At 35.0% G+C, this 24,565-nt stretch overlaps 1 protein-coding gene across 1 annotated transcript; it reads left to right on the top strand.

Moving 5' to 3' along the window:
- Positions 1-19,536: 19,536 nt before the first annotated feature.
- On the top strand, positions 19,537-21,298 carry LOC132635898 (GATA transcription factor 2-like). The gene is made up of 2 exons (XM_060352521.1): positions 19,537-19,917; positions 20,459-21,298. Exons 1-2 carry the CDS (start codon positions 19,696-19,698, stop codon positions 20,972-20,974), a joined length of 738 nt encoding a protein of 245 aa, XP_060208504.1. The 5' UTR covers positions 19,537-19,695; the 3' UTR covers positions 20,975-21,298.
- The last annotated feature ends 3,267 nt before the right edge of the window (positions 21,299-24,565 follow it).

The following is a 24,565-nucleotide window of genomic DNA, read 5'->3' as shown; positions in this document are numbered from 1 at the left end:
TACCTGTTGACCTGCGCGGCATGAAACGCAGCGTCCACAAGAAGGGACGTCAGTACGAGTAATGTACCGAGTATGTAAGGCATGAATAATAACATAAAAGAGATATAGCGCATGTCATGAAGTAGAAACATAACCTGTACATATAAGTGCACGTTGGCGGAGTGCAGCCCGATCCATATGCATATAATACTTTGCTTTCTTGGAAAACATTTCTTTTCATATATATATAACATAGAACATATCATATTGCCGAGGCGTCGGCTCCGATCCATTTAACCATATATCCCGCGTCCGGGCATCCCGCGTCCGGGACGATATCATGTACCATACTCCAACTGATCAGGTGGCTATGCGTCTATAACGCCTTCTCTTTCCCAATCTTCCCCATATACATGTACATATACTTATCGTTCGATAAACGAAACAATTAAGAAAATCCGGGAATAACGGGCCCACCTCGGGTCAAATGAGGTGGCGTACACGATTTATATACGTTACATTTCATGACGTCACTTGTGAGAGTTTTAAGGTAGTCGGGTCCTATTTGTGCAAGTTCTAGATGTTTAGGCAATTTTTCCAATATTTTACACAATTTCTAATTCAATTCTACTGAATGAAAAAGGGGAAACTTTAAGTGCGGATTCCGGGAAATAGAGTTGTCCCCGAGGCTCGTACCCAACTTATTACGTTTAAGACATGCCATAGAAGGAAGGGTGAAGCCTTACATACCTTTTCCGATTCATACACGTCTCCAAAATCAAGTTTCAAGTTCGCCAAAATCTACAATTTGGTCACAATTACCAAATGTTAATTGTAAGGCTTTAAGATTTCAATCTTAACCAATACTTGTCTACAAAAATTTGGGCAGCATCTCCCCTATAAATACACCATCCCCAAAATTCAACTTAGCTAATTTTTAATCAACAACAATCCGGGAATTCAACCCGACCAAACTATCAACACAATGACAACAACCATGACTACAAAACACAATATAACACAACTAGTCTTCTTTCCAACATAATGCAATAGCTTTCGTTCCAACTTCACATTTCCAAACCAATCTCAATGTTTTTACATTCATTACTAATCAAGATCATTACAATCTAATTCGGAAGCATTTCATATCATTTCTACCAAATATTCACAAGATATACAAAATATACAAACTTTTCACCAAAACCATAATCCATCCAAAACTTTAAATCTTCAATCTACATATTCATAACATATTTCCATCTTCCAATTTCATCAACCATAATCATAATTTGCACCTTAATAATTTCATTTTCATAATTACATAAATCTACCATAAAATCACAAAACTTCTCATAACCACTTAACAACCAATCTTTCATGCCAATATGGACTATTATCCTTCCAAATTCACCAACTAACATAATAATTCACATTTAAAACTCCACTTCCATAATTACATAAAAACTTCATTAAAATCACATAATTTCCTATAACTATTTCCAATAATTTTCCATGCCAACTTGAACCATTTTCTTCCATTTCCAATATAAATTTCACCATAACCACAACTAGAATACAACATAAAATTCAACTCATATTATTTATACAACAATATACATATATGTCCACTTACATATATGCACACCCACTTTGTAAACTTCCATATTTCCATAAATTCTACTCATTTCTACATACTACAACATAAACCAACCTTCATAACATAATAAAAAGGGATTAATTCTTACCTTTTTCTACAATCTTCTTCACTTGACCAAGTTGTCAACTTGAAGAAACAAGTGCTCTTTCTTCCAAAATAATTACATCAAGTTGTAAAGGACCCTTGAATTAGTAGAAATACCACAAGAAAATAATTTTTGGAGAAAGATTTCAAAGGGCAAAATTTTGCAAGCTATGGCCGTATGGCCTTTAAGCTTTTGTTCTTCTTTTTGTTGTTTTTCTCTTTCTCAAATTTTCTTGAAGTTTCTAAGACTAATGATCCCTTCTAGTCTTATTTATCACATGAAAAATTAATTAAGTGACATGGGTTGGGCCAGGTATGGCCGGCCACCCTCACTTTTGGGCCTAAATTCGTTTTTTTATTTTTTTGGGCCAACTCGGTTGATCCCGAGTTGGGCCTAGCCCACTGACCTTTCGACCTTAAAACGTCCATATCTCCTTGCACCGACGTCACCTGAGAACCCATGACCTATGGTTGGAAAGATAATTCAATTATCTACAACTTCTATTTCTTGGTATTTTTCCAAATTCCAAACTTATAATACCGTTTTTGCCCCTAAAAGTCAGATCACCCGAAAACGTTTTCTTAAAAATATTCGTTTGGAGGACTTCCACTTTGATTTGGCCCAAGGGTCCTTCTTGAGTTGTGTTTAACTTCACATATGTGATTCATATGACTTTTCAGATGTCCCAAAAAAAAAATCTCGATGTGTGGGCCCCACCTCAGCAAATAATCTGACGTTCAAAAATACGGGATATAACAAGTTTCCACCCAAGGTTCATTCCTACACCATCTAAGGTAAGATTTATGGTATTTCCATGTTGTTTAAGGTATTTGAAAGTTGAAACACTTGGATTGTATAAGGATATAGAAAAATGGGTCATGAATGTGGGAATAGTGTCATTTTGAGTAATAGCTTGAATTGAGTCATGATTGTTGATGTGTTGTGATATGGTTATGTTATAAATGATATTAAGGACATGGGATAAGCATTATATGTGAGAAAACGTACTAGTATACTATGACCATGATTATGGATGAATTGAAGTGGAATTGTGAAATGAGGGTAATGTAGATGAATAAAGATTGTTGGTTATGATATTGTGAACGTTATTACAAATGTTTGAGAGTTGATATACAATATGGGGAAGGTTGTATAAACAAAGGAAATGCTGTCCAATTTTCTCTAGCTTTAGTAAGCACGTTCATATAACCGATTAGCTAATGTGAATGCGAATTCTCTTGAAGGTAGAAACGTGAGCATTGAAGGAGAACAATCAAGCGACGAAAATTATTAAACGAAAGAGGTATGTAAGGCTAGTCATTTCTTTCTAAGGCATGACTCTTATGGTATGAATCCTCCCATCTTTCCATGATCTTTCTACATATCGGGAATTATGAATCTACGAGTATAAAGAGCTTCATACGAGATAAAGAAAAGAGATACGTTACGAGCATGAAAATACCGATGATGAATCTAAATCTAGAAGTCCTAAAGCTCATGATACGATATTCCTATGAAGCTAATGATCCTTATATGATTCCTATGATAGTATTGTCCCTACTTCTCTACGACTTTCTTACATTCCGGGAACTATGAGCTAAAGTTGATAAAGAGCTTCTTATGAGATAAAGATGAGACATATATCATGAATACGATAATAATGATGATAAGTTTAAGCCTAGAGATTTTAAAGCAAGATATGATGTTCATGAAGTTAATGATCCTACTTTCGATCCCTTGATGTTGTTCATGGTGTACACTCATTATTAATTATTGTCATTTATTGTCATTTTCAATTTATTGTCATTTTCCAGTTGAGTTAGTTTCTTCAAGTTGAGTTTTATCAATTTATTGTCATTTTCCAAGAATCATTATTTTGCACATGTACAGCGTAATACTAATATTTTTTGTGCAATTAATAATTATTTCTTGATTTTATAGCGATACATTTTCATATCTTATACTAATTACATTTTATACTTACACATGTATTAATTAACTATATTTTAGTACAGTCCGTCAGTGCAGAGAGAATCGGAGCAATTAATTTTTAAACGCAGAGCAAAAATTCGATCAAGTCAAGGTCTTGTCACCTTTTTAAAAGTTGACATTTGAAGTGATGGGTTGGGTTCTTGATCCATTGGTTAATACATTTTTAAACAATAGTTAAAAAGAGGTAAAGGGGACAAGGGGGTGCATTCTTTTATTTTTTGGACAAAAGAGGGTGTTCATTGATATTATAAGAAAAGGGAGGGGTTTAATTTTATTTTTCATCCTTTGTCTTCCACAAATTTTCAGATTTTTGTTTCCCATTTTTTCATGTTTTCTCTCTAAAAGAAACCCTCCAAAGGAGTTCATCTTCTCCACAACTCCACTGCCAACTCCGGCAGAACCCCCATCATAGCTCAGCCGCAAACCACCACAAAACCGCCACCATCTCAACAACACTAACAAACAGCCAACCCACCATTTCATCTTCCCCTCTCGTCCTCGTCTCCTTCGCTGCTCTGGTAAACCGGAGCAACTAGCAACCAAACCACTCCCTTCACCATCACTGGCGAACTCCATTGATGTCGGCCAACTCCAACGAGCTTGACATTACCACCACAATGCACCCACGAACCAAACGACACCAAAACAACCCCCTTCGTCTTCTTCGCTGCTCCAGTGAACCGGAGCAGCAAGTAACCACGACCCCACCAGTTGTTGCTCCCACACGCTCCTTTGCTCTCATATTTTCATCTTTCGAGTTTCTGATTTTTGAGGTTTTCCACCAGAAAACGTACAAATCTAGACGGAATCACGACATGGCTTGTGACCTCTTTCCGTTCCGTGTATTTTGTGTATATATGTGTTTGTATTGCCATATCATTTTCTCCACTGATTTACGCTGGAAATATGGAGCTGGCTGAGGAAAACAAAGCTCCGACGATGACCTTTATACTCTGTTATTGTTTTTTTCGTTCTCACTCGTACAATCTCTTATTGGTGTGCTAGATTCTAGATGTTTGGCCTGATCTTTAATCTCCGGCGAATTTTCGTTATCGTTGAAGCTACTGTGTTCACTATTATGTTCTCGCCGAGCTTCGACTTCGGCTCTTGCTCGCTGCTTTGTTCTAAGTTTGTTTTGGACCTTTTCATGCTAGTTTAATGGCTACATTTTGCCGACGAACTGCATCTCATCTTTATGTTTGTGCTGCCAAGTTACTGTGCATTTTTAGACTACTTTTAACATTCTTTTTTTTTTCCTAAAATAAATGTTTGTTTTGTGCCCGAAAAATAATCCCGGTGGCCAACGACACTTTTATACTTTTTACTATTTATTCAAACTCATTTGGAGAATACCAAATCCAAATGGCCGATGAAGAAATTTTCGTCGATTTCCAAGGCATCCCATGTACAAAAGACGAGTTTTTATTTTAAGTTTATTTATCATTTCTTTAATTCATTAGATAGTTATTTATTCTCTTACTAACACTTTTACTAAGTTTTTATACAGGTACCCGGAGATACATCCCGAAGACGACACTCGGAAGGAACCCGAAGACTTCATCGAATCACTGTTTGTATTTACTTTCCGCATTTTTGTTTATAACTGTACAAAACATAAACTCATAGTATAGTGGAAACCTTATTTTTGGAATGACGGGTTGATATATTTATTTCCCTGTCGCCTTGTTTGTTAAACTTAAAATTGTCATTCGCTTTAGGCAAGACTTAGGTCGTCAATTCTTTCATAACTAGATTAAATTGACTTGGTATAAATACTTTGTTAAATAAATTCATATTTTTGACAATTAGGCAAAAATACTAATCCATCCTTTATTTTATATTCTTTATACACTCTTAATACAACTTATATTTTATATTGTTTCGTGTACACTAATACATTTTTTAATTAAGTTAAATTCACATTTTGACGCTAAGCAAATATTAAGTCATCCATTTACAAATCTTTTATTTTTTAGAGGCGTTACACATTTTCACTCATTTTTATCCACAATTCCTTATACTTATTTTTTACTAATAATTTTTACAATTATTTTGTTCCGTATTCTTTTGATAGAATATTCATTAAACAAACACTCTTTTTAACTAAACGGTAGAAACAAGTCAAATAAACTTCACTTTTTTGAATAATTTCGTTATATAAAATCTTTACCCCAATGAATATTCGTAAATTATTTTTTACATTCTTTATGCACTAATATACCTAGTTATACAATTCTTTATACATTTTAGATTTGACGTAACACTCTTTTACACTTGAAATATGTTCTTTATATGTTTAATATACATACATTCTTTTAATATACATAGACGCACATTACATAGACACACATTCTTTATATCTTAGATATATTTATTTTTACATAGTCTTACATTTTTTTTTATATTCTTAATGTAGTTACACATTCTTTACACTAATATATATATATATATATATACACACACACTCTTTGTACTAACAGATATACTTTTATACTTATGAGATACATTCTCTTTATATTCTTTTGTATATTCTTTTTTACTATACATTCTTTATGAATACTTGATACTTAATATAAATACATTTTTATACACTATATATACTTAGTATACTATCACCTAGTGTATCTTTTCATGAAGTCATAACATTTTAAAAACAGGTAATAATAATGATAAACAGATAGATAATCCCCCTCTAGTGTTCAGTTAAACTAAGTCTAAGGACTGTCTTCGGGCAGGCTCCCCTCGGGGTAAATAAAACCCTTATCTAGAATCTCATAGGTTTTGTGGACTAAAATGGAGTAGATACACAAATACATATAGGTTTCCTGATTTTCCTAAAAACTAAGGTGGCGACTCTAACCCTTTTAAAACCAGTTAGAAGAACCGTGAAGTTGCAAACTATCTTGGACCCCCGTTCAAAATAGGGCGTAACAATGATGATGTTGATAGTGATGATGATAATGATGATGATGATAATAGTGATAACGCTAAAGATATTTATGGGCTTTTATGTATATGCGCCTATGTATGGCTATTATGAAACCTCGAGCTTATATGGCCGGGTAGAATATATATATATACATGATGATGCCCGCGCACCACTGCAGTTGGGTACGGATACCACTGAGCCTTGGTAGGGCTGGGTACGGATATCACTGAGCCTTGGTAGGGCCAGGTACGGACAATACTGAGCCTTGGTAGGGCCAGGTACGCATAACACCAAGCTTTATTATAGCTGGGTACGTAAGACACCGAACCTATATAGTCGGGTATGATACTAATATGTATTCAAATGTATGAAAAGCCCGGAGGACATGTATGTGATATTGTCGAGCCACTACATGGCCGAATACGGATGATTTTTAATGTGTATGAGTAGACACGGTATTTGATATATGTATGATACGATGATGTATGCGCTATGATGACACATGTGCTGTGATTATATATATGATATAGGCATAAAAGGCATCCACCCTTAAAAGTTACGCAGGTTATGTCTTCATCTTATGTCTCATGACTTCTCTATTATGTTCATTTCATTCATGCCTTACATACTCAGTACAATATTCGTACTGACGTTCGTTTTCTTTGGACGTTGTGTTCATACCCACAGGTAGACAGGGAGGCGACCCAGATTTATAGAAGCCGATAAGCAGACTTTTGAGAGAACTCCATTATTCCGGAGGTGCCACTGATTTACTATTGTGTGTATATATATGTTTTGGCACGACGGGGTCCTGTCCCGTCCATATGTCTAGTACTCTAGTAGAAGCTCGTAGATACGTATGTGTGGGTAGTATGGTCTCACGATTTCCCCCGTGTATATATATATATATATATATATATATGTATTATTTTGATAGCCGAAGGGCTTATGTATATAAAGGTAATTATGTATCAAATGAAAATGATTTTTCCTATGATTAGAAGTGTGAGATTAATGAATGTACGCTTAATGAGTATGATGAGTAGTAGAATGAGCGGTGCTCGGTAGTTAGCCCTGGGTACCCGTCATGGCCCCTAGTCGGGTCGTGACAAGGGGCATCCATAAGTTGTACGATTTCATGACGATGTCTAATTCCCGAAGGGGACATTCATAAGGTTTGCCTATCCCTATGGATTTCACATTTGATTTTTGAGTCTCGAAGGAGACAAATGAAAAGGGGAAGAAGTTCCCATTTCTAAGAAAGGGGACGAAGTTCCCATTTTTAAGAAAAGAGAAGAAGTTCCCGTTTTGAACTAAAGTTGCTTCGAAGGGAGTCCTTTGATGGTTTCCAAATATTTTCATGCATTTGCATATTTACATAAATGCATGACATCATTTCATGGGGAAGGGGAAAAGGGCTATGGAGTTATATACGCAAACTACTTGATTAGCTGGTATACGATGATTATGATGCCTGAAGGGGCTGCCCGAAAGGGCCATTATGCTATTATGCCCGAAGGGGCTGCGAGCAGGGTGAAGGCATGCATTATATATAGATACTCATGATGCATTAAAATTTCATATGCACGTACATTATTCGCAGTGTTGATTACAGGTACAGATTGAGTTTGTTACTCTTTTATCATTCGAGCCAAGATATATTGTTTGAGTTCTGCCTTACATACTCAGTACATTATTCGTGCTGTCATCCTTTTGGCTGGAGGCGCTGTGTTTCATGGCACACAGGTGTCGACAGTTGAGTAAAGGACACTTTCCATAGGATGTCTATCAGCTGGATTGGTGAACTCCACCTCTATTTGGACTGTTGCTGAGTCAGAGTACTTATGTATGTCTTCGAGTCAGATGCATTACGAGTATGCTGGGGCCCTATCTCAACTTATGTTGTGGTAACTTGGTCTTTATTAGAGGCTTTTGCAGATAGTGTCCTATGGATAGTGCGTCGAGATGTCGACAGTTGTGTAAAACGGCCATGCAGGTCGACGTGTTCATATGCATTGTTTTAAATATTTTATTGTGACTAAAGGTTTTCTTTGATATAACGATAAGAGAGAAGTCCCTGACTTGATGAAAGAGTTCTATTAAAAAAGTTTTCATCTTTTACTTGACGAGGGCGTCATTTCATGATTTAAAGGTTCACAAAAAGTTGTGAGTTATAAATAGAATGGTATTATGGCACTCAGCTGAGTAGGGTCTCGAGTGTCAGTTGCGGCCCTCCGGTTTGGGTCGTGACAAGAGGAATTTGAAAGTATGAATAATTCTGAAGTTGAGTGTACTCACATAGTGCCAGAAGAGAGACCACCTGACGATAAGCCACTTGAGGAAGCTATGAGTGTTGATGATAAACTACCTGATAACATTGAGGGGTATGATCAGAAGCAGGTGGTAAACAAAGAATTAGTAGCAGCAGACAACTATCAATCTCCAACAAAGGCTTCAACAAAAAATGATAAACATGGTAGTGAACAGAATGCACAAAATAGCAATCACAGGGAAGGAACATCATATAACAAAAAGAAATCATCTGCACATAAATAGGACCAGTAGGAAACAGAAGCAAAAGAGAAGAAGAAGACAAAAACTCCAATTGATAATGGGGATGATGATGAGGTAGAGCAAAATTCTAGTATGTAGATAGAGGAAATACAAAGGAATGCAAAAGATACTTCAGCTAGTCAGGCAGCAAAGATAAAAGGAAAGCAATCGAAATCCAGTAGAGACAAGAGTGTACCTCCTAAAACAGTAGGTAGGGTACAAACAATGCTAGCCATTACTAAATCATTTCATCAATGAATCGCTCATTGATATGGAATATAAGGTTTGTTAACACATAACAGGATTTTGAAAGAGTGGTTATGATGCACAGACAAAAACATTTCAATTTTATAGCTTTGATGGAGCCTTTCCAGCATATTAGACACATTGATATGTATAGACAGTGGTTGGGAATTGGAACTTCATGGCACAATATCAATAGGAAAATATGGGTATTTGTGAAAGATGAATTCCAGGTGGAGAAAATGATGGATACAGAGCAAATGCTCACTCTCCAATTAACTCAAGTGGATGACACTCAATAGATTACTGCTTCACTCATTTATGCAAGTAATGATAGAGATATTAGAATAGAGCTATGAGATTCTTTATTTGAGTTGTCAACACAAATTCAAACCCTATGGATGGTGGGTGGAGACTTTAATGTAATCTTGGATGAGGCTGAGAAGAGTGGTGGATTACTAGTGTCCTTTTTTTGAAACTAAAGATTTTCTACATTGTCTAAATGTAAGTCTGCTATCAGATCTAGGTTTCAGTGGTAGCATTTATACTTAGCGGAATGATAGATCAGATGAGGCTTGTATTTTCAAGAGACTTGATAGATGTGTGGGGAATCAAGCCTTAATGAATAAATTTCCTAACTTGCAAATTGAGCACCTAATCAAACAAGGCTTAGAGCATGCTCATCTTTTGATTAACTACAAGGAAGACAGTAGAATTATTAAGAAGATTTTCAGATTCCTTAATGTTTGGGTGGAACAATAATATTTCTTGGAGGTTGTTAAGCAGAATTGGACAGGTAATTTTGGTCCAGATCCTTTCTATAGGGTTCAAAATAGAATGAAGCAAGTAAACAGGGCACTATCCAAGTGGAGTAGAGATACCTATGGAGACATTTTCAAGAAATTTTCAACCCTTGAAGAAGTAGTGAAAGTGCATGAAATGGAGTTTGAACAACATCTAACAAATGCAAACAGAGAAAAACTTCAAAAGGTACAAGCTGAGTTGATTTGATTTTATGCAGTTGAAGAGAATTTCTAGAGGCAAAAGCTGGAATGCAATGGTTCAAAGGTGGGGATATGAATACCAAATTCTTTCATGCACATGTAAATGGCAAATAAAACAAGTTGCAAATAAAGAAGATTCAGAATGCTAATGGAGAATGGATTGATCAAGAAGTTGATATCAGTCAGGAGGCTATCAAATTCTATACGGAGCAGTTTACTGAAGACCAGTAACCAACTGAGTTTATAATACTAGAAAATACCCTAAGATGCTCAATGATGAGCAAAACAGGAAGATTAATGAATTCCGAGAAGCAGAGGAGGTGAAGCAAGCTGTTTTTGGTTTAAATACAGACAGTCCAGGGGGCCCAGATAGATTCACAGGGAAATGTTTCCAACCTGCATGGAAAATAATTGCAGATGATATTGTGCAAATGTTTCAATCTTTCTTTTGTGGGCATGAACTTCCTAAATATATTCCTTGCACTAATCTAGTACTTATTCCAAAGAAGAAAGAGATTTTGATATTCTCTGACTTGAGCCCTATCAGCTTAAGTAAATTTACCAGTAAAATTTTCTCAAGAATTATTCATGAGAGAATGGTAAACTTACTTCCTAATATGATTTCTCCTCAACAAGTAGGCTTTGTGAAAGGTAGCAGCATTGTGGAAAACATTTTACTAGTTTAGGAGATTGTTCATGATATAAGGATAAGGGCTAAGCCAGCTAATATGGTGATTAAGCTTGATATGACAAAGGCATATGATAGAGTATCATGGTTGTTTCTGACCAAGGTACTAAGGAAAATGGGATTTAGTGAAATGTTAATTGACATGGTATACAACATTGTGTGAAATAATTGGTACTCTATTCTCATTAATGGTCAACCTCAATCCTCAAAGGGGGTAAAACAAGGTGATCCATTATCCCCTACTTTATTCATATTAGATGTTGAATGCTCTATTCAAGAAGGAAGGGTTTAAGGGATTTGGAATGCCAAAATGAAGGCCCTATATTAATCACCTAGCATATGCTGATAATAATATAATTTTCACCTCTGCTGATGAATTCTCATTGAAATTGGTGATGCAAACTCCATCCAATTATGAAAATGCTAGTGGACAATTGATTAATAAGGCTAAGAGTGCTATATATATGCATGAAAAGGCATCTACTGTGGCTGTTAATTTGGTGATGGAGACTACAAGGATTCCCAGAAAGGAATTCCCATTCACATACCTTGGGGTGCCTATTTATTATAGCAGAAGGATGATTGTTCACTATAAAGAAATCACTAAAAAGTTTAGTAACAGGCTATTCTCTTGAACTGGAAAACTACTTTCATAGGAGGAAGGATCACCATGATAAAACATGTACTGCAGAGCATGCCCATTCACCTGTTATCAGCTTGTGACCCTTCTGCTGGGGTGATAACTCATCTTCATAGGATGTTTGCTAAATTTTTCTGGGGTAATTCTGTTGGAAACTCTAGTAAACATTGGACAAGTTGGTCTGCTTTGTGTTATCCCTATGATGAAGGTGGACTTGGGTTTAGAAGTCTCCATGATGTTTCTAAGGCATTATTTGCTAAGCTTTGGTGGAATTTCAGAACAAAACAGTCTCTTTGGAGAATGTTTCTGAGAAATAAATACCTTAAGAAAGAAAATGCAGTCCTGGTACCTTGGAAGAAGGGCACATATGTGTGGAAGAAAATGATTCAATCAAGAGAGAAAGTGGAGCATGAAATCTGGTGGTAACAGAAAGAAGGAATGTCTCATTTTTTGTTGGACAATTGGACTGGATTAGGTGTATTATACCATGTAACAGGTGAAAACTTTGAATGTGACAGAACTGTAGTGCAAGTTTATGAAGTAGTGGAAGAAGGGAGATGGAATGAACCTATGCTAAGGGAGTTGCTTCCAAATTTTATAGTGGAGCATATTTTAAGAAATGTGATACCTTTAGGGGAGCAGGGATTATCAGACAGACCATTTTGGAAGCCTAAATCCAGGGGAAAATTCACAATTGGATATGCCTATCAAATTGTCAGACAGAGACAAAATACTAGCAGGTTATATTCAAATATGTGGATCAAAGGCTTGCCTAGTAAAATTTCATTCTTCCTATGGAGGTTTTGGAAATATATGCTACCTTTAGATGATGTGGTGAAAAAATGAGGTATCCAATTTCCCTCTAGATGTTTCTGTTGCCAAGCTCCAGAGGTGGAAAACTTTCATCATATGTCTCTAAAGTCTCCAGTAGCACAGTTTTTGTGGAAACAATTTTGTGCACCAGTGGGTATAAACATTCAGGGACTTCAAATCACTCAACTGATCAATTCGTGGTGCAAAGCTGTTGTGAATTCTCATGTAAGGTACGTTTTTAAAGCTATTACTGCTATTATTTTATGGGGAATTATAGAAGAGGAGGAATGCGATCAAACCTGGAGGGAAGATGTCTCATGTTAAACTTATGTACCAAATCATGCATAATGTTGTTTTATTCATGAAGGTAAGAAGAAGCAATTTTAAGTATACCCCTTATAGGTGGAGTGCTTTGGTACCAGTGCTCCAATCTTATACCCTTAAATTCAGGATAAGACTAGTAATGAGGAAACCTCCTGATAGGGGATGGATAAAATGTAATACTCATGGTGCTTCAAGGGGTAATCCAAGAAGAAGTGCATGTGATTTTTGTGTAAGAGATAAAAGAGGAGACATTATTTATGCTCTGGCAGAGGAGATGATGGATGATCAAAGCACAAAAACATAAGCAGAAGCAATGGCTATTCTACAAGCTTTGAGATACTTAAGAAACATACAACCTAATCAGGTGGTCTTGGAAACAGACTCTCTAGTATTAGAGAAGGTGATTCATAAGAATTGGGAAGTATCATGGCAAATTGTGACATTGATGGATGAGATTTGGGAGATACTGGGGAATATCAATGTCACTCTTACTCATATTCTTAGGGAAGGAATAAAGTAGATGATTATCTTGACAAAAGAGCTTTAGATCAAGGAAGAGTATGCATTTCTTCCTTCCAACAAATGGAGGTGGAGGGGAGAATCAACAATGATAAGCTGTTACTACCATATTTGAGAAAGAGATCATGCAAGGGATGAGTAATGGACATAGGAGTTGGTTTCTGTATGCTCAAATCCTTTAGGAGGAGAGCATAAAGAATGTTTTTGCTAATATGTTTGTTCATTTTGTAGGTATAAAACACACAAGGAATACAGAGAATGAACATTTGCAACATAACTTGCAAAAAAAAAAAAAAAAAAGACAAACAAAAGACATAAGCAAACATGAAGAGCACATCAAGCTACTTTTTTTTACAACAATCCAGAGAATAAGAACTGTGGAACACAATATTTCAGTCAACTGATAATTGTTCAGTGTGTGGTATTAGCACCATATGGTGCTCATTCTACTGAACAAGCATTAGTTGAAAGAAATGGGACAAACACAGTTCTACAGAAACACATCAAAGAGAACAACTACAAATCAAGAAGAAAACGAAGGAATATGAAACAACACCAGATAAGGAGAAAACAAATACAAGGAATTTAGAGATATCAACAGCAAATTCACAACAATTACGAGATAATGAGGGCTATACATCAAGTAAGATGGATGAAAATTAGTCAAGAAAAAGAGGATTTGTTCGTACCTAAGCCAAAGATCAATGATTCAGTACGTCACAGCTGGAATTTTCAGCTTCAAAGTGAGTCTCGGAGAGCAAATAAGACACCATCGATCAGAGTCGGTGGAGACGAGAAGGAAAATACTTGGATCTTACCCAAGAACATGGGTTCATCCCTTTCTAAGTTAGGGTTTCCTAATCGTGGATACTTTCCTCTTTTCACCCTATATATTTTGTTGTTTTCTTTATGTACAGACTCCGTATTATGCTTTATTAAATAATAAAATAGTCCCATAATATAGGGTTTTTTTTTTTAAAAAAATAAATCTAAGTGTGTAGAATTTTATTCCATCACTTTAATCTTGTTTATGTAAATATTCATTTGCAAAGTTGGATTAAATCTCTTGTTATGCTTATGTATTGAATGATTTTTATTTCTATTGAAGTGAGTCTTTGTTTCTTTAATTAATTTTGTTCTTTATGTTTCTTAAGGGATTAACTAACCCTAGGACTCGCTCATTTACTTCGATTTGAGCTCGGAAGAGGAAAATTTAGGTTGGGAAGATTAATTAACAAGGATTTGGGGCTTCAAACCTCATCTAATAACTTGAGCTAGAAATAGGAAAGTTAACTTGAGATTCAATTGGTTATGCTTAATATCACATTCTAAGGCTTGGAAGAGCATAGAGTGAAATTCATTGATTTGGTTGGAAGACTTTCAATGAGATTTTAGAAATCATTATCTATTAAGATAGACTCGCTCTTAGTTATAAAATCGTGAAATATATTGGATCGTTACTTGATAGCCCCTTATATTCATGCTTGGCCATTGGTCATTTTACCCGCTTTCTAGTTAGTTTTATCTTTGTTAGTTTATCAAACAAAAATCAAATATTGAAAAAGTGCTTGGCTTAGTGTAGAAAGTGAAAATTCCATACTTGCTTGATGCCCTAGTATATTGCTCCCTGTGGGATTCGACCTTTACTCATAGTTGGGTAAATTAATATTGCATAAGAGCGTTTACACTTTCTCACTTTAAGAGTGGATTTTGACATTAGAAATATGCCATTAAATGAATCTATCTCACTGACAGTCACAGGGAGAAGGCAATAGCAATAACAGATCAGGGTTCCAGTGGCCGCATTGGTATAGAAACTGAATCTCTACTAGTAGAGAAAGTAGATGAGATGCAAAATCTTGATCAATATGATAATGTCAGATGCACCTGTACAACAACAATAAGAGAAAATGAAATTTCTTTCCCTTTTACAATTTGAATAGAAGAAAATGACATTTTTAACAAATAAAAAGGTTGGGAAGATAAACTCAAACTTATTACAAGAAAGATTCTTATCGGTATCATGTCTTTTAATTATGAGAATCGTCCACAAATTTGTTAGTGAATTAGTCACTACCTTCTATGTGTGAAAAATATAGATATGGGACAAGATCGGCTGATTGCAAATGTCATGATATCTAATTTACGTTGTATTAGGACATTAATTCTTTAATTAATTTTTTTTTATGTAATTAACGTTTGCTTAAAAAAATTAAATTACAACTTTTTAACTAAAAGATATTCTAAATGCTTGAAAATAGAATTAAAGAATAATTATTCATTTCACTAAATAATATTAATGTCATGTAAAAGTGGTCATGATGAGTTGATGACTATCATTTTCAATCACTGAACTAGTCTTCCACATTTTCGGTCACGAGGATCTCAGTAAACTTGTATACATTTTTTAAAGTAACAATTCATAGAAGAATTTAAAGGGCCAAAGTATCTAAATTTCACAGTGAATTCAGATTTTTATTTTTCAACAAGAAAATATACATTTGTAACGACTATACTATAATCTATTAAATGATAGGAATACTAAAAGAAAATATACATTTGTAACGACTATACTATAATCTATTAAATGATAGGAATACTAGAGTTATATAAAATGGGACATAGCTAGTACGGTGAGTATTATTATTTGTTCCTTCTTTGAAGGAATGGGGAGGGATTGGAGGGATGACCACCGACAAGGGACAAAAGAAAAAAATTAACTCACTTTATTTTAAGGATTTAAGTGATTTATCCCGATCGTCTAATTTTTTTTTTTTAAAAAACTTTTGATATAATTTAATTTATTTAATAGATTAATTAGTTACTATTTTATTAAGTTATTAATAATATTTATCATTTAAAGTTATCCATAATTATTTTTAAGTAATTTGATTATCAAAATAAAATAAAATTCACACTATCAATACATATAGTATAAAACTTAAAGTCAGATAAATAAAAGCAATCCATAGTCAATATAGTATGGTTCCTCATGTGACAGATTAAATGGTCACATGACACAGGAGGCAAAGGAGAGTGCTCACTCTGCCATGCATTGTTAGTCTTTCATTATTTTATTCTATTTCTTAGATCTTCTTTTCGTTAACTAGAATTAAGAAATTGAAGTGATACCATTCCTATTAATATATAAAAATCAAATTCAATACATTCCAAAGAAATTCACATTAACAAATGGGGAATCTTGATATTATAATTGGGACCACTAGCTGTATTACGTACCCCCAATATTAAAACTTTTTTTACGTCAATATCTTGGTAAGAGGACCTTAATCCATATTAATTTTTTCTATATTGATTATCGAAGAATTACATAAAATGATCATTTACCTAAAATCATCAATCACAAGACAGGTTATAAATATTCCATCTTATTTTCCGAGCAGCTTGGAACTGCCATTAAGTTTTGAGCACTAACAACAGTTAGTCTATAGTTGAATATGATCTATTAAATAATTTTAAAGGTAAAATATCTTGAGAGACATAGTTTTATGAATTTCTTTTACATCATATCAAATATGAACAATTAAAAAAAAAAGAGAAAATAATTAATTGTTGCTCCCAAACGCACACGCAAGTATACGTGGTCGTACAAGTAATATAGACTGTTAAGTCCAGATATCGATCCCACAGAGACTTAGATTCTACTGTTAAGCTAATTTAAATTCGAATGAAACTATTCAAGAAAGTGAAAATCAAGATGTTTGTTGTACTAAACTAAAACTGAAAAGTAAACAATTTGTGATGGGTGTTTTTGTGACTGGGACTATGTTGACAAAGATTGTAAGAATTATCAGATGAGAGAAAGATCTAGGGTTATGGCTTTCGACACTCCAGTTGATCTTCAGACAATTCCACCTATTTTATTTCCTGAGTTACTAGTTAACGGGTTAATTATGCTTTATGATATTCTCTCGAACTATTCACAAGCCTGTAGATGTTACTATAACGCCTATATCTCTATGGTCATCAGAGATAACAAAAACGCATTTATTTCTCCGTATTCAACTAAGTAGGGCTAAAGGGTATATCTCTATCCTCATTAGTGAAACGATTAAATCGAACAAACTCTATTTTTTCTTATTACGTACGTGAATTCCCTTTCTCAAGTTCAATTCACGCACCACAGATAGTGTCTAACTATTGGCCAGATAATCAAACAATTAAGATCAAGAATAAATAAGCAACCCAAAATATGAAAAATCAATAGATAAAAATTGTCATCAAATCAACTTTCAAGTCTTTCGCCACAACCCTAGAATTAAGAGGTTTAGCCACTCATGATTCGATCATAGACAAAAGAAGCCATGAATAAACTAGGGTTGAAAAAGATGAAAACTAAAATAACCTAGAGAGAGAAAAAATAGAACGGTGGCTTTCAAATCCTTGAATAATCCCAGCACACCGTTCTCAGCTATTAAAACGTCTATATATAGGCTAGGGTAAAAATAACAAATAAGGAATCCAAATCCTAGTCGAATTGGGATAACTTCCGCAGATCCCCGCTTTCCTTCTGCATCGCGGAAGGATCGCGCAATGTACTGAGGGTTCTCGCTTTCCTTCCGCGATGCGACTGGATCGCGAGATGGTGATCACTGAGTTGGTTGGTCCGCTTTCTTCACGCGATGCGACTGGATGGCCTGATGTTCTGAGGCTTCCCGCGATGCGGAAGAAAAGTGAGGTTCTTCAGTCGAATTAATCTCCTTTTAGTTCATCCTTTATGGTCTTCGACTCGTCACCTCATCTAATCGTCATATGCTACGAAACCCAATCATTTTAAGCACAGTTTCCATCGTTTGTCGTCATCGTACCTATACACATGAAATACAACGACATAAGTTCAAATACGACGATTGCAACATGAATTAAGCGATAAAAGTCATAAGATTAGGATGTAATATGACACAAAACATGATATTTGTGCCAAATATCATTAATTGAGGGAGACTTGGAATGGAAAGCAAACATGTTAGTATTCTGAAAAATTGCAGTAGTCACACCCTCTTCCACAATCGCACATGACCTCAATAATGCACTAATATAATAGTTGTAGTAATTAATACGCTGAATCTATTCTGTGATTTGTCTATCCAATCCCCCCTTCGCATCGCAATTTTTTTTTTCATGTATGTATTTTCAGAACCAGAATTTTATTCAAATTTCCAAACTTAGGTAATTATTGATTGAATTATCCTACCGAAATTTCATTTGTTGTCTATTAATCCCCTATCATAGTTCTCCTATATTTTTTTTTCGCCCCGAGCTTTGATCGTGTGATAAGAGTGCAGCTCGTGATTTGTGTTAGGTGCACGCCATGAATGCAAATTCTGCCATAAAAAATCCTAATATTTAAGTAGAGAAGCGTACAGGAGTAGAATATTATCCACTAAATTTTGAATCCTACATTGTATTTCTCCATTTTGAACAAAAAGTATTTGTTTTCTTTTCTGATTCCTATTTGCATCAATGAAGGGTTGGATTAATACTGCTTACACTCCACCCTCTCCGGATCCCATTTATGAGACTACACTGGATATATACTTGTTGTTGTATTTTGCATAATTGCATATATCAAGTACTGCTATTATTATTTAGTAACACTGCAGAGATAACATAGGATAATGCGTAGCTCAAAAATAACAAATAGTATACATTACTTTTATAAAATAATCTAATTATGTAAATCGTTTTAAACAGATTAGTACATACTAAAACATAAGTTGTTGCTGGACACTAGAACAACAAAACGAGAAAGAAGGTAAAAGAACACGGGCGAAACTCGTGATCATCTCACGTTAGATATGCAAACCTAAGTTAAGTTTCTCACCAAAACCAGCCCCCCAACACTCACGTAGGTTTCCCCCCCTTCATGTCTCCCTTCACTTACATCCAAAGCCAGAATTTAAAACTTATAAATTCGGAATTTTAGTCCTCATAAATTATTGGGTTTTAAATTGATAATTTATACATATTTAATGAATTTCTTAATAAATACAAAGTCTAGAAAAAACTACCGAATTCCACTAAACCCTAACTTGTATTCCAGCTCTGCCCCGGCTCTCAAATATCAGAACACTACACTGCTAAGTGCTATATCAATCCCAGCTCCCTTACTTCACTCACACTCACAATCTCTCTCTAGAAAAGCTTCTTGAGTGAGAGGGATTATCCCCCTCAAATATTTCTCTCCATATATAGCAAAACTTTACACCAACATTTTCCGTTTATAGTTTTTGCATTACTAAGCGAATATGGATGTCTACCGAGTGCAGTCAGCACCAGAAGTATTTCGGATTGATGATCTTCTTGATTTCTCCAACGAAGAGATCTTTTCTTCCTCTGGCAGCTCCTCTAAAACCACCGATTTCGACCTCAATCATCACTATCAACCACCTCCTACCGACAATATTGCTGGTAGTTACTATGATGGTCTTCCCAGTTCGGCTGACTTCACCGACAAACTCTGCGTTCCTGTAAGTATTGCATACCTATTCTAGATAAATTCATAAACAAATACGTCTTTGATATGAAATTATAAGCTTTTAGAATGTGTATAGTACAATGAAAGTGACTTACTTTTCGAAAATATATTTTGCTAAAGTTTTCTGGGATATGGTTAGAGAGCTAGTCAAAAGTATTTCTGATAAATAAAGCATTTGTTAAAGATTAATAATTGTATTTCCAATTCGAATACTAATTTAGTGAAAGTTTGGAGTATTGAGGATCGATCATATGTTTAGTGTTAGGTTAAAATAATGATATAAAATTAATAATTGAGACAATTATCAAGTAAAATGACTTCCAAGTGAGGGAAGTTATTTTCTCCGTTTTAGTAAAAATGATTTGTGATGGTCTAAAATAATTAGAAAAATTTAAACCCTTTATTTAGACTTTAAATACCTTACTTAATCGTTTAGGTCAACTTAACCTGAAGCGTAAAAAAGCTTATACACTATTAGTGCACCAAATATTAATTTGAACTTATTTACTTTTTCTTGTTCTTGTTTTCTGAAGAGTGATGATGTAGCGGAGTTGGAATGGCTATCGAACTTCGTGGAAGACTCATCCAATAATTACCCTTCAAACTCCTTAACTGGAACGATGAACCTCAATTCCAACAACAACACTACATTATTGCACGGCAAATCAAGAAGCAAACGTTCACGTGCAACCACTACTGCAAACACTAGTTGGGCTTCCTCACTCCAACAACAGGCCCACAACAATAAGCCCAATCATCAAGATCCACAACACAACAACAATGGGCCCAGAAAGTGCACCCACTGCGCATCTGAGAAAACACCACAGTGGCGGACGGGCCCATTGGGCCCGAAAACACTATGCAATGCCTGTGGTGTTCGGTACAAATCGGGCCGATTGGTACCTGAATATCGTCCGGCGGCAAGCCCTACTTTCGTGCTGACTCAACATTCAAATTCTCACAGGAAAGTAATGGAACTCCGACGACAGAAAGAGGTTATTGATCAACAACAACAAGGAATGTACGGACATCACTATCAGGTCTGTTGACATCATCTGTATGCCACGTGACACCATCATCAAGCTGACGTGGATGCCTTTCTTTTTTCTTTTTCTTTTTTTCCCTTTAAAGGACTTTATCTTCACTTTTCTAATTTTGTTGCTGCCAATTTAAAGGAATTTGAGGATTATCACTTTCACAATTTCTTTTAGATTTAGTATTTCATGTCTTATCTATTAAAAAATAATTTAATGCGGTGATGGAATTAAATATTATTTATACATAATCAAGTTTAAAGATAGGGGTAAAGTCTGCGTACACCACATTCTCCCCAGACTCACTTGGATGATCACATCGTGTATATTGTTGTTATTGAATCAAGTTCAATAGAAAAGTAATTCTATATGATAAATAGTGGTTAGTAACTAAAGTAAAGGCCAAATAAACAAATATAACAAATGAGATTACACTAATATATAAAATTCTTTAGGTAACATTGCAACACTAAATAACTTAATGCTATTTATTGAAGTGTTGCAACTACCGATTGGGCGAAAGAGAGAGTTATGTGTAAGGGGAAATGCACTTGCACGTGATTGGATAAACTTTTTAACTTTTCAGTGGTAGTAGTAGCCAAGTAGTGCTAGCGTATGTTTTTGAGGAGAGAAAAGGCAATGAATGTATTATTAAAGCCATGTAAAATCTATAAGTAGATCACATGGAGGGTGAGGGCCAATTGAGTCTAGAAGGGCAAAAGAGAATAAATTGAATAAGTATTTCCTTTTTCTTAGTTTTTCACACACCAAGTTAAGGACCAATCATAATCGAAAAAATAAAAAAAGTAAAATTGGATTGAATCGAATTAATTGAATTTCGATTCTTCAATCAGTTTTCAATTTTGATTTTTTGAAAAAGTTTGATTTTCGGTTCTAAAGTATCATACCAAAGTATCAAACATTTTACACAATCAAAACCGATGTTCATTGAGTCTCCATAGTTCACATGTTCGCCGTACATCACCATATCACTAAGCCTGTCAATTGGGTCGGGTCGGCCCCGGACCGGCCCACCTAACTCGGCCCCCCAACTCGGTAAGAGGTTGGTGGGCTGGGCTAGTGGAAAAAATTAGGGGGCTGGGCCGGACATGCCATTTATCCCGGTAGCCCGGCCCACCAACAACCCGGGTTCTAGCCCATCGGGGGCCCGGCCCACTTCGAATTAATTTTTTTAAAAAACAATAATAAATAAGCATTTTAACATATATATAATAACACTATTGAGCATCATGGATATTATTATAAAAATAATCAATTAGCATAATTAAAAGGAAGATAGTTATGTCGACATGTTGTGTCATCAGTCATCCCTACTGATAGCTGAGTTTACAGAATCGTTAAAATAAAATAAAAGGATCAACTCAAATATAATATAAACTATTAGTTATATATATAACAATATATTAATAAAATCTTATTAGTTTCAAATATTTTATATATAATAATAATTAAATATTTTTTAGCGTATTGAAATGTCTCCGCCAATGATGGAGAGGTGACAATCTGCACATGACATTAGGACTTAGGATCAGATGAGATAATTAAATTAAGAACTTTGGTTTAGTATCAAAACTCATGTGCATTGTTCCCATTTAGTCACTGTGTGATTTCATTTCAACTTTTTTTTGGGGGGGGGGGGGGGTGGGTGGGTGGGTGGGTGGGGAGGTTTAAAATGACTATCTTATTTATAGCCAAAAAAAATATGTATATCTTGTATATGTTAATGGTATATTTGTGTATATCTTGAATATGTTGTTGGAATGAAGACTCCCAATGGCTATTTAAGTGCTAAAAATTATAAAAAGTTGAGAGTGTGATACAAGACTACATAAATAATTTAAAATAAAACTTCAAACTTAAATTGATAACATTGCAAATTCAAAACATACAAACTTGAACGGTTAACTTATTACAAATGAAAAGTTCAAAACGCTAGCATCGATGGAGAAATTTAAAGAAGAGATAAACTTCAAAGTTCATTTTTGTGCCTTTTGTCCAAGTGCCTACGTAACGGACCGGTACCCCCAAAAACCGGTTCGGACTTATGGAGATATATTTGACCATAATGTTAACATTTAACATGTTTCTCGTCTACTCACTCAAAATGCAACCACACCGGACTTGAAATTGATCTTCGGACTGGAGGAGGAGGTGGAGGATTATCATTATCCATTAAATTTAAATTTTGAAATTTGAACTTCGAAGTTGGAAGAGAGAGAGAGAGAGATTTAGATGAGTAGGAAATTTAGAGAAAGAGGAGAGTAGGGAATTGTGAGATAATATGGAGAAGAATGAATGATATTTATAGATTGAAAATAGGGCAAAGTATAATTTAAGGAACTTGATGGTTAAAATAAAGTTGACAACAACTAGATTTTAAAGTATCAAACTTAAGAAATTTTAGTATTAGATTTTTTTTTAAATAATTAAAATCCGGCGGGGCCCACTAACTAAAACTCGGCCCGACCCACTTACTAAAACCCTGCCCGACCCACTTAGCCCACTATGTACCCCTACCCGGGTAGGGGGCTGGGCTGGACACCCCTTTCCCTCCCCCAATCCGGCCCACTAATTATGGCCCGGCCCGGCCCACGACCCTGCCCCATGTGACCTGCATTTATATGGCCTGGCCCGGCCCACTTGACAGGCATAATATCATTGCAATAGTAGTTATTCATTAAATGTCATTTCTTTAAAACAGTTGCTAAAAAATAAGCAAGATCGACAACACGAAAGGATAACTTGTAATCCATCTTGGTATTTAACCTAATACTCATGAGACAAGATATAGAAAATTAATAAAATTTAAAACAAATTAAAGTTGTTAACTTCGAAAACTTAAAGACGACATGCCTTCAATAGTTAAGTTCATTCAGTGGTGATCCAGCTTAGCGAATTTATTTTGGATGAAGTGTACGAATACCAGCGTTGAGGCTGCCATTTAATTTGTTCCCAAAGTTTTTTTTTAGTACTAGTTTATCTACTTTGGGAATAACTTCAAACATATGCGACTGAAGTTGTAAAAATTCACTTTTGAAGTTAGACAAACTTTGAACTTTTTTGTCTGAAGTGTGACCCTGTGAATGCCAATTATAGACATAAATGTTTTACTGGATTTAAGTTGGTCCTCTACAAGACGAGCTCAATCCATATTCTTCAAACCTAAGGCCTGTTAGAATTTGTTGGAGATTACTCAACCTTAAACCCTAGCTCACACCTATTTAAGGGATAAATATATTCCATATAATTTTGGGTATCCACAATGAGATCAAGACATCAAATAATTTTGTTCTCAAAGCTGATGTGATCAAAATGTGTTCTTCCTCAAGATCAACTATAAATATCAAAGTGTTGTCCGACGTTCTTAGCGATCAACTACATCAAAAGAAGGTCTGCATCAACCTACGTTCGAGAAATACACTACTACTTATCCTTGAATCATGGAGAAAATTTAGGAGAGAAGAATCAAGGGAATACACATAATTGTACTCACAATCTTTGATGAATAAAATCACTTCTTTTTATTTGTTTTGTGATTGGAGTTTATTTCCATATAGTTAAGCAAATTTGTTATAGACACCAACC

Source organism: Lycium barbarum, chromosome 1 (genome assembly GCF_019175385.1).
Source record: "Lycium barbarum isolate Lr01 chromosome 1, ASM1917538v2, whole genome shotgun sequence".
NCBI classification, from domain to species: Eukaryota; Viridiplantae; Streptophyta; class Magnoliopsida; order Solanales; family Solanaceae; genus Lycium; species Lycium barbarum.
This window is presented reverse-complemented; position numbering and strand designations above follow the sequence as displayed.